The sequence below is a fragment of the Corythoichthys intestinalis genome, chromosome 6 (assembly GCF_030265065.1).
Source record: "Corythoichthys intestinalis isolate RoL2023-P3 chromosome 6, ASM3026506v1, whole genome shotgun sequence".
In the NCBI taxonomy this organism is placed as follows: Eukaryota; Metazoa; Chordata; class Actinopteri; order Syngnathiformes; family Syngnathidae; genus Corythoichthys; species Corythoichthys intestinalis.
In genome coordinates, this window is record NC_080400.1 from 43,920,686 (window position 1) to 43,935,720 (window position 15,035).

General features: G+C 38.6%; 1 protein-coding gene across 4 annotated transcripts in view; it reads right to left on the reverse strand.

Annotated features, from left to right (window-relative positions):
- The window catches only part of fam131ab (family with sequence similarity 131 member Ab), a 52,093-nt gene extending 44,111 nt beyond the window's left edge, over nucleotides 1–7,982 (reverse strand). The window contains exon 1 of one of the 4 annotated variants that reach the window (XM_057838755.1): nucleotides 7,605–7,982. Coding sequence is in view for 2 of the 4 variants with exons in the window: in XM_057838754.1 (XP_057694737.1) it covers nucleotides 5,937–5,972 (36 nt within the window). In the remaining 2 variants the exon portion in view is untranslated. Of the gene's footprint in view, nucleotides 1–5,936 lie in introns of all 4 variants that reach the window. The other 3 variants (XM_057838753.1, XM_057838754.1, XM_057838756.1) reach the window with 3 other exon arrangements.
- Nucleotides 7,983–15,035: the final 7,053 nt, after the last annotated feature.

Below are 15,035 nucleotides of genomic sequence, written 5' to 3' on the forward strand. Positions count from 1 at the left end.
TGCGCACAGCCATATTTGCTCTTTCTTGGTCAGCACAAGGGAGGAGTTGTGATGTGGTTGAGCGGCAAATTAGCCCCTTGAAGGAAATGCTGCTGACGGTACTGCTTCACACTGGACTCTGTACTATCGTGGTGGGATGCAAAGCGTATGGATGTCTCAATAGCAGGTGAACAAACAAGTAGGGCAGCAGCTGTCGATTATTTAAGTAATCAATTAATCCATCAATTAGTTAGTTCGAATAATCAAGTAATCAGAATAGGAACATTTAATGTGCTGCCGAATAAATTTTGAATGTAACACAAAGCCTTGCTAAGATTGCACTTTCAACAGAGCATTAAATGCGAAAATAAAATTCCCGTGTATTTTTTCAAACTATGCAGAATTGCACTTTCATTTCATAAGAGCAATGAATGCATTTAAAAACAAATTAAAATACCTGAGCTTAGCCTCAAATGGTATAAAAAAATAATAAATGAGGATCGAAGTACAACAAAAGAACAAATGGCTAACTTACGTAGCAAAGTCCGCTAGCTTAAATGCTGTAAAATGCTAGTTTCCTTTTTTTTTTTTACAGTGCTCTTAACAAATCGTTCAAACACATATTCCCACAAAAAAACTGCTAAATATACCTCTAAACTAAATTATGAATACATAAACAATCATGTTAGCTCAAACAAAAACTTATGTTGATCTTAACAGGGAGCAGCTGGACCTAGCCATGTTAGATGAGTTATGTCATATTCACTGTTGCCACTAGAGGGCAGTGTGTCCACCCAAATCAATAAAACCAAATGCAAACACTTTTAAAACAAATCATTACCACTCAACTCTAATGAAACGAATCCTACAAGCAGAAAAATTTGATTCAAAGCTTTTTTCTAATCAAATTATTTGAGTTAATCAATTAATCGTTGCAGCACTTAAAACCAGTACTGTATACTTTTTAGGAGTTAAACTTATTATTATTTTTTTTCCCCCCATAGCAACTGAGGGTGTGAGGAAAGCTTCACGCCACAGCGCCACTTTCCAAATATGGCGGTATGCATGGAAATTGTCAATGGGGGAAATTTTGGCAAACACAAGACAAGACACAATCATTATAACACCATATAGTGACCAAACTGTAGAATATTGCTCTAGGAACCATATTGTTTTTTTACAGCTGGCCACCAAAGGTACGCTTGAAAACAATTTATGACAATTACACGCTGCACATATTTTCCACCTAGGAATCATACAGGTTTTCACAATGCATATGGTGTATGTCATGTTATGTTATAGAAAGACTCAACTGCCCACTAATGTGAAAAAGAGTGTGGGTTGTTATTTGTTTCTATAGCGACAGGGTATGCAGTCGAATGGAATAGGCTACGGCTCACATGTGACCCTAAAGCGCCACTTAAAAAATGATGACGGAGGGAAGAAGAAAGAAAACTCTATTCACTAAATAAAATGCAACATTGACAGCAAGCTATGACATGGAAGTGACAAGTTGGCAAGTTCTTTCTTTTTCTGCCATTTTTTCTAGCTCTATTTAATATCTCACCGCAACCACACAAAAATTTCTTAACCCTTTCATGCACTAATTATGATTGTTTTATGTTTTTATCCTATTTATATATGACAAGGGTCTCAAACTCAAACAATCAGGATAATATTTTGCAGCCCCCATTTGACATCCAATTATAGTACCGTATTGGCCTGAATATACAACGGCCCTGATTATAAGACGACCCCCTCTTTTTCAAGACTCAAGATTGAAAAAAGACTATTGGAACACCAAATTACTTTTTATACAGAAAATAATTACAGTACATCTGAAACAAATGATTCTAACAATATTTGAGGGAAAAAGCATGTTATTTTGCCTCATTCAACTATTAATATCTGAACATTTAAATATGTAAACTAAAGTGCAATCACATTCGTAAATGAATGGCTTCTGGTTTTTGAAATTTAATAAACCAATCTATTGTGATAAAACAACAAAATTGCAATAACTGCATGAACCATCAAAGTGAGGTCTAACTGTAACTGTAGTCTTGAAACAAATCTGAATAAGGAAAAACATTGCAATAAAATAATGCAAACTGGTTAAACTTGAGAGTAGCTGAGATCTGTCACAACAGAACATTAATCCTCAAGTTCAGCATTCGCTTCAATAATATCTGGCGCCATCTAGTGTCGTGAATGGGTATAATGTCTAGACCCCGAATATAAGGCGACTCCCACCTTTTGAGTCTTACTTCAAAGCAAAAAACACTGTCTTATATTCGGGCCAATACCGTAATAGTGTTGTCTGCACGTATTTTGCAATTGGCAATAATAAAGATATATAATTTTGAATAAAATGAATGAATGAATTGAAGGATCAATTCTTGTGGGGAAAAAATGTTAATTCTTAAAAGGTCTGAGCAATTAAAAAATATATAAATAATATTAAATGTATTTTAATATAAAACTAGCAAATTGTGATCAATTAAAGAAGAAGAAGAAAGACAAATTCAAATGTGTGTAGCTCATGTGTATTTTGTTCTGAGAATTTTATTTATTTAATGTTTGTTTTGTGACCTCACATAACACGAATCTTTTGCTGCCATTGGCAACAATAGACGTCCAATAAATTTTAACACAATAGGTGATTTTTTTTTTTTTGTTTTGTTTTACTTGTCCTGTTCAGCTGCTTAGGCAAGGAGAATGAGTGTCTGTCCTTAAGGTCCTGAACAGTCCTGAACAGTTTAATGTGTCACATGGGAGTTTGATATACTCGCGTTCTGGTTATTCTTTATGTTTTATTTATTAGGAAGAAGGGGTTTACGGGAGAAAGAAAGAAGGGGGCAGACAGAAAAGGGAAAACAACACACAACAACAACAAAAAATACATTATTAAACAGCTATGCTACCTATGAAAATAGTGGTGCTATCGTAATCTAATTATATTTACCCGTGGACACCATGTGGGGGGCCTGGTAACTGAGGAGAAAGAGGAGGGAAGAGGTGTCGAAAGGAAATGTGATTAGGCAGGGGGGACGTATACAATTCCGGCAATGTGAGGTGGGGAACCCAGTATTATGAAAATAACCTATAAGTGTTGATATGTTGACATCCTTTTCCATGCCACCTGATCACTAATCCTGTCACTTAGGCTAGGCTTATACTCAAGGTTTTAATGCACAAATCCGATTTTTTCTTGTTTTTCTGACTCGAGTGAGGCATTGACTTGACGGTCTGAACGTGACAAGTCGCATAGAAGTGGACCATTTCAAATTGGATCAGTGTCACTTTCGTATGTGGTTGATATCCGATCTGGGCCACATTTTTCCAGAATGTGGCGGCGGTCTGAACTGTCAAGTCTCCCAAATCGGAATTCATGCAGCAATTACGTCAGCAAAGAGCAAGAGCGGCACTCAAGACGGCAGCAACGTAGCTGTTCATTAGCATTATCCCGTAGCTTTTACTGCGCAGAAGGCAGGCTTGACCACTGTCATAAAAAAATTAAATGAAGAAAAAGATAAGCCTGATAATGCTCGGTTTACTGTGCACTTAATGTGCGCCAAATGAGCAATATTTCAGTATTGCTTACATGGCCGAGTCGGGGCAAACTGACGCACACACATAAGGCATATATGTGTGCGTCTTGCACCCACAGTGCGTAGTTATTTGTTTAGATCAGGGGTTGTGACCCTATGGCTCGCGAGCCAGATCTGGCTTTTTTGACGGCTGCATCTGGCTCGCAGACAAATCTTATTTTTTTTTTTTTTTTTTTTTTTTTCGTTTCGTTATACTCCTTTGCACTGTTAACGGCATCCCCAAGGAGCTGCTGTCCCATTTCTATATGACCGGCATTGCCAATTTAGTGCAGAAGAATAAATGGGCTGGCACAAGGGGAGAGGGAGAAAAGTGTAAAGAGAAAGTTGCACTGGAGCACTATGTTGAGTGGCTGGGTGTTCCCCAATGGTTTTTGCTTGTGTTAATAAAGTCAAAAAACATCCGACACGTCTATGTCTATACACTACGCCACCTCCCCGAAGAAAGAAACGGACATAGGAGCAACGACAAACGAGCCACGGAAATTGCCAGTCCACTCTCAACAACGGTACAGAGCACCGCATTACCAAACAGTGTAGATTGGTAACTGCGCATTGCGCGAATCGGCGACGGTCACCAGCGACTAGGAAGCCAATTCGCAGTAATTTTAGTGGAAAAGTGGCAAACATACATGTCGTTGTGTGTATCTATTTAACTATCTATCAATCGCATAAGCAACGCAGATGAGGCAGAGATACTGTTCAAGTGGGGTTGCCATATTTTCCCGTCGAAAATAGCGGCCGATGTGCACATGTGCGTGAGGTCAGGAAGTAAAGTTCCCTTGTTTTCAGTTTCGTTTTCTGCGTTGTCACTTGTCAGCTAATTTTATAAACCCTTTTGAAAAGATGGCCAAAAGAAAAAAAGATGAGGAGGATCGTACTTATCAGCAGGACATAAGGACATAAATGTGGCACCGTTTTTTTCTCTCGCTTTGGATGAGTCAACAGATGTAAGCAACTTCTCCCAGTTTAGCGTGATTGCCAGGTTTTGACTGAGACTTTGAAACTGGGACAACAAGAGGGGAGGATTTATTCAAGTCCTTCACTATGTTCGCTAAAGAAAAAAAATCTACCGATGGATAAACTTGTTTCGTGAACATGAAAAGAGACGCATCTTAAGTTTCTCAACCCCTGCATGAAGCTTAACCCCACTAACTATCAACCAGACTACAAAGCCATCAGCAAAACCATGCAGCACCAGAAGTCGCAATAATGGTAAGAAATACTCATCATTCCCAATAACAATGTTATTAAAAAGAATTCAGAGACTTGTTGTACTTTAAAAGTGTTGAAATTACATTAAAATGGACACATTACTTGTATTTTTTATTTTTAAACACATTGTATGGCTCTCACGAAATCATATTTTAAAATATGTGGTGTTAATGGCTCTCTCAGCCAAAAAGGTTCCCGACCCCTTGTATAGATGCTTCTGCGCATGCGGGTCAGTTAGCTCAGCGCCTGTCGGATCGCGAATTAGTGCGTATGCGTAATACTTGAACGGGCTCAATGGACAAAGGCAGTTTGAACGGGCACACCAAAAAACAGATATAACAACAAATCGAAATTGTACATTAAGACCTGCTGTATGAACCTAGCCTAAGTGTTTTCAGTGGGTGTTTTCATTAACAATTTCCCTACCATACTACCATAACAACTTTTGGATAGATGTCAACTGCACTGACCAGTGTCCTTGAAACGGTTAAAATGTCATATGTTATTATATTGTATATTACATTCGCATAAAGCGAATGGGCATTTAGGCAGTTTTTCAGCCCTCCTCACACACACACACACACACACACACACATACACACTTCCCCTCTCTGTACGTCCCGTTGTCGTGGAAACTGCAGACAGAGACCTCACTGCTTCACTGTCTCTCTGTCTTACACACATATACACCCATACAATCATCAAAACAATTAGGTCAATACTGATGTGTTTTTCAACATTTTTGAGGGATTAAGTGATACAGGTGGACGCTGTTATGATCATATGCCTAAAGGTGTCATAATCATCAAGTGATATATTACGCAATCATTTAGCATACATGGAGGGTGGAGGTACAGATGAAGCACCGTGGGTAAACCACACGTGGGCAGATGGCATTAAAGGAAGGAAAGTGAAGAAATGCACATGTGATGGATGGATGTGGAACAAATGAGGGCAAAGATAAACAGCAAAGGTCGGATCCGCGTGGAGTAAACGTGAGCCACGCCAAGGCAAATGCGTAAACAACAGAGAAGCAACCGAAAGCCTGTTTGTTGGCAATGAATAAAATAAGGATTCGTTTGCGGAAATTCTAGCTCATATGACTTTTGTAAATGGCGTCAAAATGCGTCCTACCTTACAGCTAAATTGGGTCAGCGCGGCCAGCACCATCGTGTCTCGCCGAGTCTTCACGTCACGACAATAAAAAGTGTTTCAGGGAGCATCCCTCAGTGATGTCAGGGGCGCCTCGGTCTTCTTTCTCCGCCTCTTACAGGCGTGCACGCTCAAAGCTTCGCGCGGCTCCCCTAAATATCGCGATTATTAAGTTTTTTTTTTTTTTTAAATATATTATTATAAATATTTTTTTAAATAAAACACCTTCATAAAGATCTGGCGTCCATCATATTTTGAGCCATGCATGCTACAATATTAACATCTGGTGCATGACCCAATACATACACTCTGGTTATGGCCCCCAATAATTGATAAATATTGATAATAATCGATAAAAAAATAAAATAGCACTAACGGCAAATATTCCCTTTTGACTAATGGCAAGTATTCCCCAAAGTATTTCTAATTTTAAAAAAACCCACACAATTTTAATTTAATCAAAAGAATGCAGTTGTAACATTTTATTTAACATTTTTGGTTAAAAACCATAAAGAAATAAAGAAAACAATGTTTAGTCTTTTTCGTGTTTTATTTTTATACATGTTCTTTTTTTAACAAAAAGAAACTACAGTTTAAAATTATATATTTAGAAAAAATAACAATATTTACTACTGTATTAACTTCCTGCCTCGTATTGACAACGATAAATATTCAGTCAGGGCCGGCCCAGCCTATACGCAGAGTATGCAGCTGCTTAGGGCCCCTGACCACTTGGGGGCCCCCAATCTGGCAATTGTTTTTTTTTTTTTTTTGGTTTGTTTTGTTTACTACAGTTTGCTGTATTTGACTTTTGTGAGTTTTGTAACTTGATTACAAGCTTAAAAAAATAAGAGTTCTTCCTTAACTTCTTTCTTTCCTCTTTTAGAAAAAGGTTTGGCGCTATCTACTGTAAGTACTGACAATCATTTGGGGTGAGAAGTTTGAAGTATGTAGTGCAACAAAATCTGATTAATATGAAATATGGACGTATGGGTTGGATTGCATGTATGGGTTTCACAGTACACTGTGATGAAATGGTGGGCCAAAAATATGGACCCCTTTGCATTATTTTGCTTAGGGCCCCCAAATGACCTGGGCCGGCCCTGCATTCAGTTGATTTAAACTGGGAAAACTAGATATGAATGCTCATCTTTCATTGGCAGCATTAGATGTTCAATCCATTTTGACTGGGCTTGGCTGGCAGCGATCATTTACAAGTTAAAATGAATTGGACGTCCATTGTCGTCCATGGTTGCCAATGAGTTCAATGGGCGCCCTCTAAAGGGTTAAGGCTGCAGACACAACCCCCCCTTTAGCACATCTCCGATGATACAGCATTCAAATCAATATATTCTATAATAATGAAATGCTGCATGGTCCAAATGAGAGTCAAAATAAAGATGTGAGGGGTGTCTCCTTTTGGGTTCAAGCATGCTGCACAAGCCGCCCAACTGACTGCACCTCACGCAAAAGGTTGCAGCAAAAATTAAGTGGCAGCCTTCCGTGCGTGTTAAGCAGAACAAATTGAAAACAAGTCTTACCCTGCACTGGCGTTTTAGAGCTGATGCAGCCCATTTTTGCAGCTGCATGTAGACCAGCTTGCGCACAGAGAGGATGCCTGCCTATTAAGTTTCTCCTACGGGAGCGTACCTCATAGAAGGAGAGCCGCGCTCGCTCCTCTCATCCGAGGAGGCTCCGCTGGGTTGTGGTAACGATGGTGCGGTGATATCAGGCGGCCGGGGTGACACCTAGGGCGGGGGGGAGCTTGCCCATCACCTTGTGTCGCCTCTATTTTCCTCTTTTCAGCACATCCATGCACTACATGCGTGCCCTTGTCTTGTTCCGGATGTCAGAACCTTCTTGGTTGAGTGTCGCTTTTCAGCACCACCCCGGAGGGACAGCGTGCATCTAAACTGGTGCCAGGAAGATCATGCTGGGTCCTCCTCCTCTCAGTCCGTCCAGTCCACACCGGTATAGATCTCCGGTTTACGTATTGAGCAATCAGAGTTCGCCTCGTGGATATCCAAAGCCAACCTTGCATGCGTGTACTGTATATATACTCATAGCCATCATAGTGTCCGCCTCCTTGCACTGTTTTGCTCTCTTGGTGAGGAGCGCAATGTGATGTGATTGGCTGGTGTCGGCTTGCATGACAGCCAACATTGTGGGGAGGGGAGGAGATACAATAAGAGGAGCGGGTTGTCAACTAGTGGCATTGTATTTCTCCTCATCTACCGAACAGAGCAGTTTCATGTCGTGTATGCATGACGTGTCATTATTCAGAGCATACAATTGCGGTTTCAACTATCAAAGTAAAACACTGTGCTCTCAGGAACCAATTGAAGTGGTACAGTACCTTGACTTTAACCCCCTGAGGTACAGTGGTCAACACAAAAGGCATCATTAGCTTAACTCATTCACTGCCAGCCCAGGTCACAGAGTATGTGTCGTGGTAGTTGGAAATTGATATTGAAAACACCTATTGACGGCAATAGACATCCAATCGTTTCCAAATGTTAAGGGCTGGAGGCGATCAGTCGATAGCTTTCAGCCTTTCCTAGTTATTTCATTTTTTTTTCTCTTATTACAGTTACACTTTTCTAAAAATAAGCACTGTGCATGTTCAATGCATTGAACTCATTATGGGATGTGAATGGGTGAGCAATTATGGCCTATTGTGAGGTCCTTTGTCGCCCACTCAGATGCATCTTTATTCTCCCTGCATCCGTCTCTTGCTTGCTCCACGCCCACCACGACTCTAAAGATAGCTGTGCAGAACTGCTCCTCCAAGTTGGCCATTATTTCATGCCGAACAGTCAATACAGCGGCTCCTTTAGGACTTTTTTTTTACATTCATCCCCAAAGGAGAATAATTATGATGATTCCATAATATACAATGCAGGTCTGAATGGGTTCCCGAGGCACGTCGGGTCTATTCCATCACCGCGCACATGTAACAATGCACTGTACACAATTCCGTTGATATTAATGAGGCTTTTCTCCTTAGAGCACCATGCATGCAGTCTCAAAACATTTCTATTGCAACTGAAGTTGTTATAAAATAATCTCTTGGAGTGCATTTCTATATTATTGTGGCAGTTGCACAAAACATTCAAATTCCAAATGTAATGGACTGTGGCGGGCCCATAATGGGCAGAAGAAGCTACCTAATGAGAAAACAAGTAGGCGAGTAAGGACCTTCAGCCATTATTAAAGTTCCAGTGTAAGCAATTGTAGATGGGCCTATCTCTAGGGTGACCATGGCCACTCTCGGCAAGACACCAAGGAAGCAATTCTCCTGCACAAACAACAGATAGAACACAGAACATGACTTTTCACTGTTAATGTTTTCACCAATGCAACAAAGGAATGGATCAATAAGTGAAAACTTGAGAAGAACCCAAACCAGCTAGGGGTTGGTCAGTTTTTCTAGTTTTAGCCTTAATTTAAACATTAAAAAATACATAAATAAAAAATCAGCACGTTCTGAAATGTTGCTTTAAATGATAGGCAAACATGGAACATGCCACAGAACTTCAAAAGTTCTAAAACAAACAAAAAAAACAGACTGTAGTACCAATCAAACATCATTAATAAGACGACAAACACCGAATTTTAACCTCAGCCCACTTCGGTAAGAAGCAATGGGTTACGTGAAGTAACCAGACGGTCCAGCTGCAATTGATTAAATAGCCTGAGAATACATTGTCTTAATACTGTTCAATACATCGTAATTTTAACAGCGTGCACACACTGTAAATACAGATACAAATATACAAATATAGAGTGGTGGTGTCGTACTAGCCGTGAATGGAAAAATTGCCATCATACATTGACACTTAACCCTAACCCTAAAAAAATATTATCCTGTTTATAAACACTTGCCCCTTTTGTGTTTTAATATCTGACAGGTATTGTGTTTGAGCAAGTCATTGATCACTTTGACGCTCCCCCTCCTCTTAGCTCACATGCCTATACAGTAGTTGAGCGCTGGCTTTTGGGACTCAGATCCAAAGGTAGAAATGTTTATGCTAGCTTTTATGATTGGTGCAAAATTAAACACAACGCTCAAGAAGAGATTGTTGCATCAATGAAACTATTATGTGGCTACAGGAACAACATTTCCCAAATGCAAACAAAATGGTGGGGATGGTGTGTTAATATTGGTGATAACGCTCTACCCAACCAAAGAAAACTGGATGTAGTACGGCAGTCTGGGCACCGCGTATGGCATCCCATTCATATAGTACTGATGTGTTTTAAGTTTTAACCTTTACGTTGTTACCTCCTCTATCACCTTAAAAAAATGATAATAATAATGAAATGTTGGTTTTGTTCCTAGGGGGCGCTACACACATTTACGCTTGTTTTGATTTTTTTTTTTTTTTTTTTTTTTAACATTTTATCAAAGTTCTCACCAGTGTTCACCTGGCTGTTGAGTTTGGTGAGTTTTGAAGCATTCTGAGGGTGTCAAAGTAGGGCTCAAAGTGTCGATGGGACAAAGAATGACTGCTAGGGGCGCTACATAGTGTATTTGGACTTTGTCTTTACATGGTATCAAAGATTGCGCCTGCCTTGACCTGCCTGCCGATTTTGGTGGATTTTGAAGCATTCCATGGGGGTTCAAATTGAGCTCAAAGGGGCTGCGGAACGAAGAATAACTATAATAATAATAATAATAATAATAATAATAATAAAACTGAGGAACCACAATAGGTTATTTAAAAAAAAAACATTGTCATCTGCATGTCAATACAGTTCAGTTATGGATGTGTTCTAAGTCAAATTAAATCAAATCAACTTTTATTTGTTTAGACTAAATATGCAATAATGCACAGCTATCAAATATTCCCCAAAATGATGTACTGTAGTCTCACCCCGGCTACAAAATTGAGCAATATCTACAGTACCTCCCCAACTGCAAAACTTACCCTCCTTTTTTCCCTAAAGATTTTCCCCTAATTTGAGTGCCCTGATAAGCATATTGTTGAAAAGTTAAGAGTGCGGTGAGAGTATTTATATAATTCTCTGCAAGAAACAAATTTTTTCATCACACAGTGTCTGGTGCTGTGGTGCCACCGAATGGCTGGATGTAGTAAAGGAAGGCAGCAGGATTAGATAACCCTGCCACTGAATTGGAGCTAGACGTCTGGTCAACCACAATCAATCAACCACAATGTGGTACAGTTACATTTTTGTGGACAATGACAAAGCCAAATCATGATATTAGTTAATAGAGATTGCTGTATGTTCTTGAATCCCCTCTCGAGTTGTGTTTCTTGCGATAGATGGATAGTGGTATTATTAATAATTTACCCCTAATACCTTATCAGTGGCTCAGACAACAGAATGGAATATCTTTCTTGATGCCTTACAAAACCTATCAATCTCAGTATGTGAGTCCAGTGAAGAAAAACAGCTCACAGTGATGGCCTGAAAGAGGTAACCAGCTGAAAAGAGAAACATCTGCAGAGTAGAACAAAGCAGTGGATGCTTTGACAGGTTGCAAGGGACCAGCTGGAGAGTCACAGCCTCGTGGGGCATGAGAAGATGTGCAGCCGCCCCAGGGTTTCTGACTGTAAATCAACAGGCCGTGGAGGAGGGAACAAGATGTGGCCAGCAGAAGTTAGTGCACATATTTTCTTTACTTTAAAAATTGTGGTGATAATGTTGATTTTAAAATTTTAATATAAGAGTGATACACTTTTACTACTTTTACTATACTTTTTTTTAAAAGAATAAATTCGGAAGAGCAACTACGAAAATTATTTCGTAATTACCAAAATTGTATTTACTAATAGGCTGCAAAGAAAATCAGTGTTCTATGGCCATATAGTGATATATGCAGGGGAGTAAACTGGGGATGGATCATTACACCATTCGGTTAAGAAAGACAATCAAAATCACTCAAAACACAAAACGTCACTCAACATTGCTTTTTTGAGATATGCTGTCCTGTTAAAAGGTGGTTTTCATTTAAATGTCTAAGATGGTATAGCAGAGAAAATGTCAATGTTCCTTCACATTTTTAGCTTGAGGTGAAAGGGTATCACATCACTGATAGAACACTCCAAATTTTCCGTAGATGTGAATCGGAGTGTAAATGGTTATTTATCTAGGTGCATCTGTGATTGGCTACCAACCAGTTCAGGCTCTATCTATCCCACCTCTTACCCATATTCAGCTCGGAGAGACGCCAGTACAGCCATTCCCAAGTTATCAATATTTATTATTTTTCCCCACGTTTGAGAAATGTGTTTGGATTACAATGGACTGCCATGAAATCAGTCTATGTAGCTCTTGACTGTTTTTCCTGGACCAAGTAGCTGCATTAGGTTGCAGAGGTTCAGGATATTTGAACCTAAATCCTTCCCCTACAATGTCAAACAGGAAAACATAATATGCGCAGAAAATCAGCATATGACTGCCAGCACTCGCTCGAATGAGTTTGGTTTCAAGTTAATCCAGGAGTTGCGCTTTTGCGCTTTTTTTAATAGCACAAGCTGGTGGTGTGAGCAGAGAGAATTAATGCATCTTAATAGAAATTAGGTTCGCTATAGGGGATTTGAGTTAACATATTACTACTATTTTAATTCAAATATTTTAATGTACATCTAATGTCCAGTATTGAAAACTTATTCATAGACTTCATAATGATATTGTCGTGTCAGATTCGACCTTCACCGCGCCACGCCTTCAAGTAGGGGCCATCCCACAATCCGCTCCAGTTATTCGCAGTCGGTCGCAGCGACACATGCAGCGATCCAACGCTGGATTTAGGAAAAGTAGCAAAAGCTGTACCGTATACAAAAAGGGAAGGATTGTCTCAGGAGTCGTTTGTTCGAGGATACAAGGTAATTATTATATTTTTCGTTTTTTCACAAGAATTTTCACCGCAAAATCTTTGTTTACATATGGCAGCCGCCACATTGACTAACAGACTAGCATTGTACTTCAACATATTTACATAAAATAAATGCTAACTGCACGGTTATTTTTGCTTTCAACAAAGAATCGAGACTGTTTTACGTCCATATCTATAAAGAAATCAGGGATTTAAGCATTTATTCACAAGAATTTTCACCAGAAAAGCTCTGTTTACATATGACATTGACTAACAGACTAGCTTTGTACTTCGACATATTTACGTAAAATAAATGCCAACTGCACGTTGTTTTTTGGTTTTTTTTTTTTTTTTTTTGCTTTTAACCAAAAATCCAGACTGTTTTACGTCCATATCTAATTATCAATTAAGAATTCAGGGATTTAAGCATTTATTCACAAGAATTTTCACTGGAAAAGCTCTGTTTACATATGGCAGGCGCCACATTGACTAACAGACTAGCATTGTACTTCAACATATTTACGTAAAATAAATGCTAACTGCACTTTTTTTTTTTTTTTGTAACACACATTGTAACTCCTTTGCATGGCCAACAGTATGTCACTATACAAAATACACATTACCTTGGAAAGTGCATGGTTTGACATTTTGCGGAGAAATTAGTACTCTTTTCTAGTCTATTCCTTTGAAACGTCGATGTGCTAAAAGACCAGTGAGCCTGATTGTGAGCCAAAGAAGAAAGCAGACCCATCATACGGAGCAAAATGATGGCCCGGGGCTCTAGTAGAAATGAGAGCAAGGCAAATCGAAATGTGTTCTAATAAACTCTGAACCCCAGCAGGTGTCCACAATAATTACCATAATCTGTCTCCCAAAGATAAGAATAGGTGGTCTTTAAATATTTTTCATTATGAATGGCCTGCCGGTGGTAATGTCATCAAACACACAGCACCTGTATTAGTCCTGCATTACTGGATGACCCTCTCCTTGCATTTATCACCCCATCTTGACTAATTACAACATTTGATCTCTTTTAAAGAGTCTTTTATCAAACCCTATAGGTGTCAATTGGCACTGTCAGTCAATTATTAAATCTATAAATTTGTTTATCAAAATTTGCGATTGACTAGCGGCCACTCCAGGGTGAATTCCACCAAGTGCCATAAATCAGCTGGGAGAGGCGCAAGAGTTGATGTCACACAATTGGAAAGATCCCAATGTCCAAATATGTTGTCAATATTACACTGTAAAAGCCAAAATATTATATTTTATTTTGGCTCTTCTCAACCACTTGACAATTTCCAATTATTAAGGAAAGCGGAGGAAAATATGGCTCTTGTGTCATTTTGTAGATATAAAACACCGTGGGAAAAGTTTACCCTTTCAGGGACTATGGTTTACTACTGTGGCCAACTACTCAAAACTTGACACTTAAAACTAGAGCTTTCCGATATAAGATTTTTTTTTTTTTTTTTAATGATATCTGATTATATCGTTATCAAATTTTCATTTTGGGATTTGTGCTAATATACACATTGCCCTCAAAGTGAATGTAGAAGCTTTCTGCCTTTGTACAAGGGCTGGTCACGGTTTAGCAGTTATTATGCTAATTGAAAAAAAATGTCTCTGAACTAAGATGCTTGGGATTTGTTATGTGAGCAGATCATTTGCATTCATGGTGAAAAAAAATTAAATTAACAATAAATCATTGAAAAATAATGAAATATTAACTCATTACATGTAACTACGGCGTTACAAGAAGGAAACAGTCACTAAGAAAAATAGAAAAGTACATATATATATATATATATATATATATATATATATTTATTTATTTATTTATTTAAAATGATCATACTGTACACTTATTCAGAATGTTGTTCTCGATTGTATTTTTATTTTAAATTGCCTTTCAAGATGACATATCTGTTCTATGTGTTGGATTTTACCAAGTAAATTTCCCTCAAAAATGTGACTTACACTCCAGTGCGACTTATATATGTTTTTTTCCTCTTCGTTGGGCATTTTATGGCTGGTGCGACTTATAGTCTGAAAAATATGGTATATCCCTTTTAAAATAAGAAATAGTTGTTGAACAGATAATTTTTTACTAGATTCTACCTTCAACACCAAGTATCAGGATGATTACAAAGACAAAAATAAAACAATCAATACATTAAAAACAAACATACAAATAAACAAAACAACACAAAAAACAGTTGGTCTCAAGACGGCTC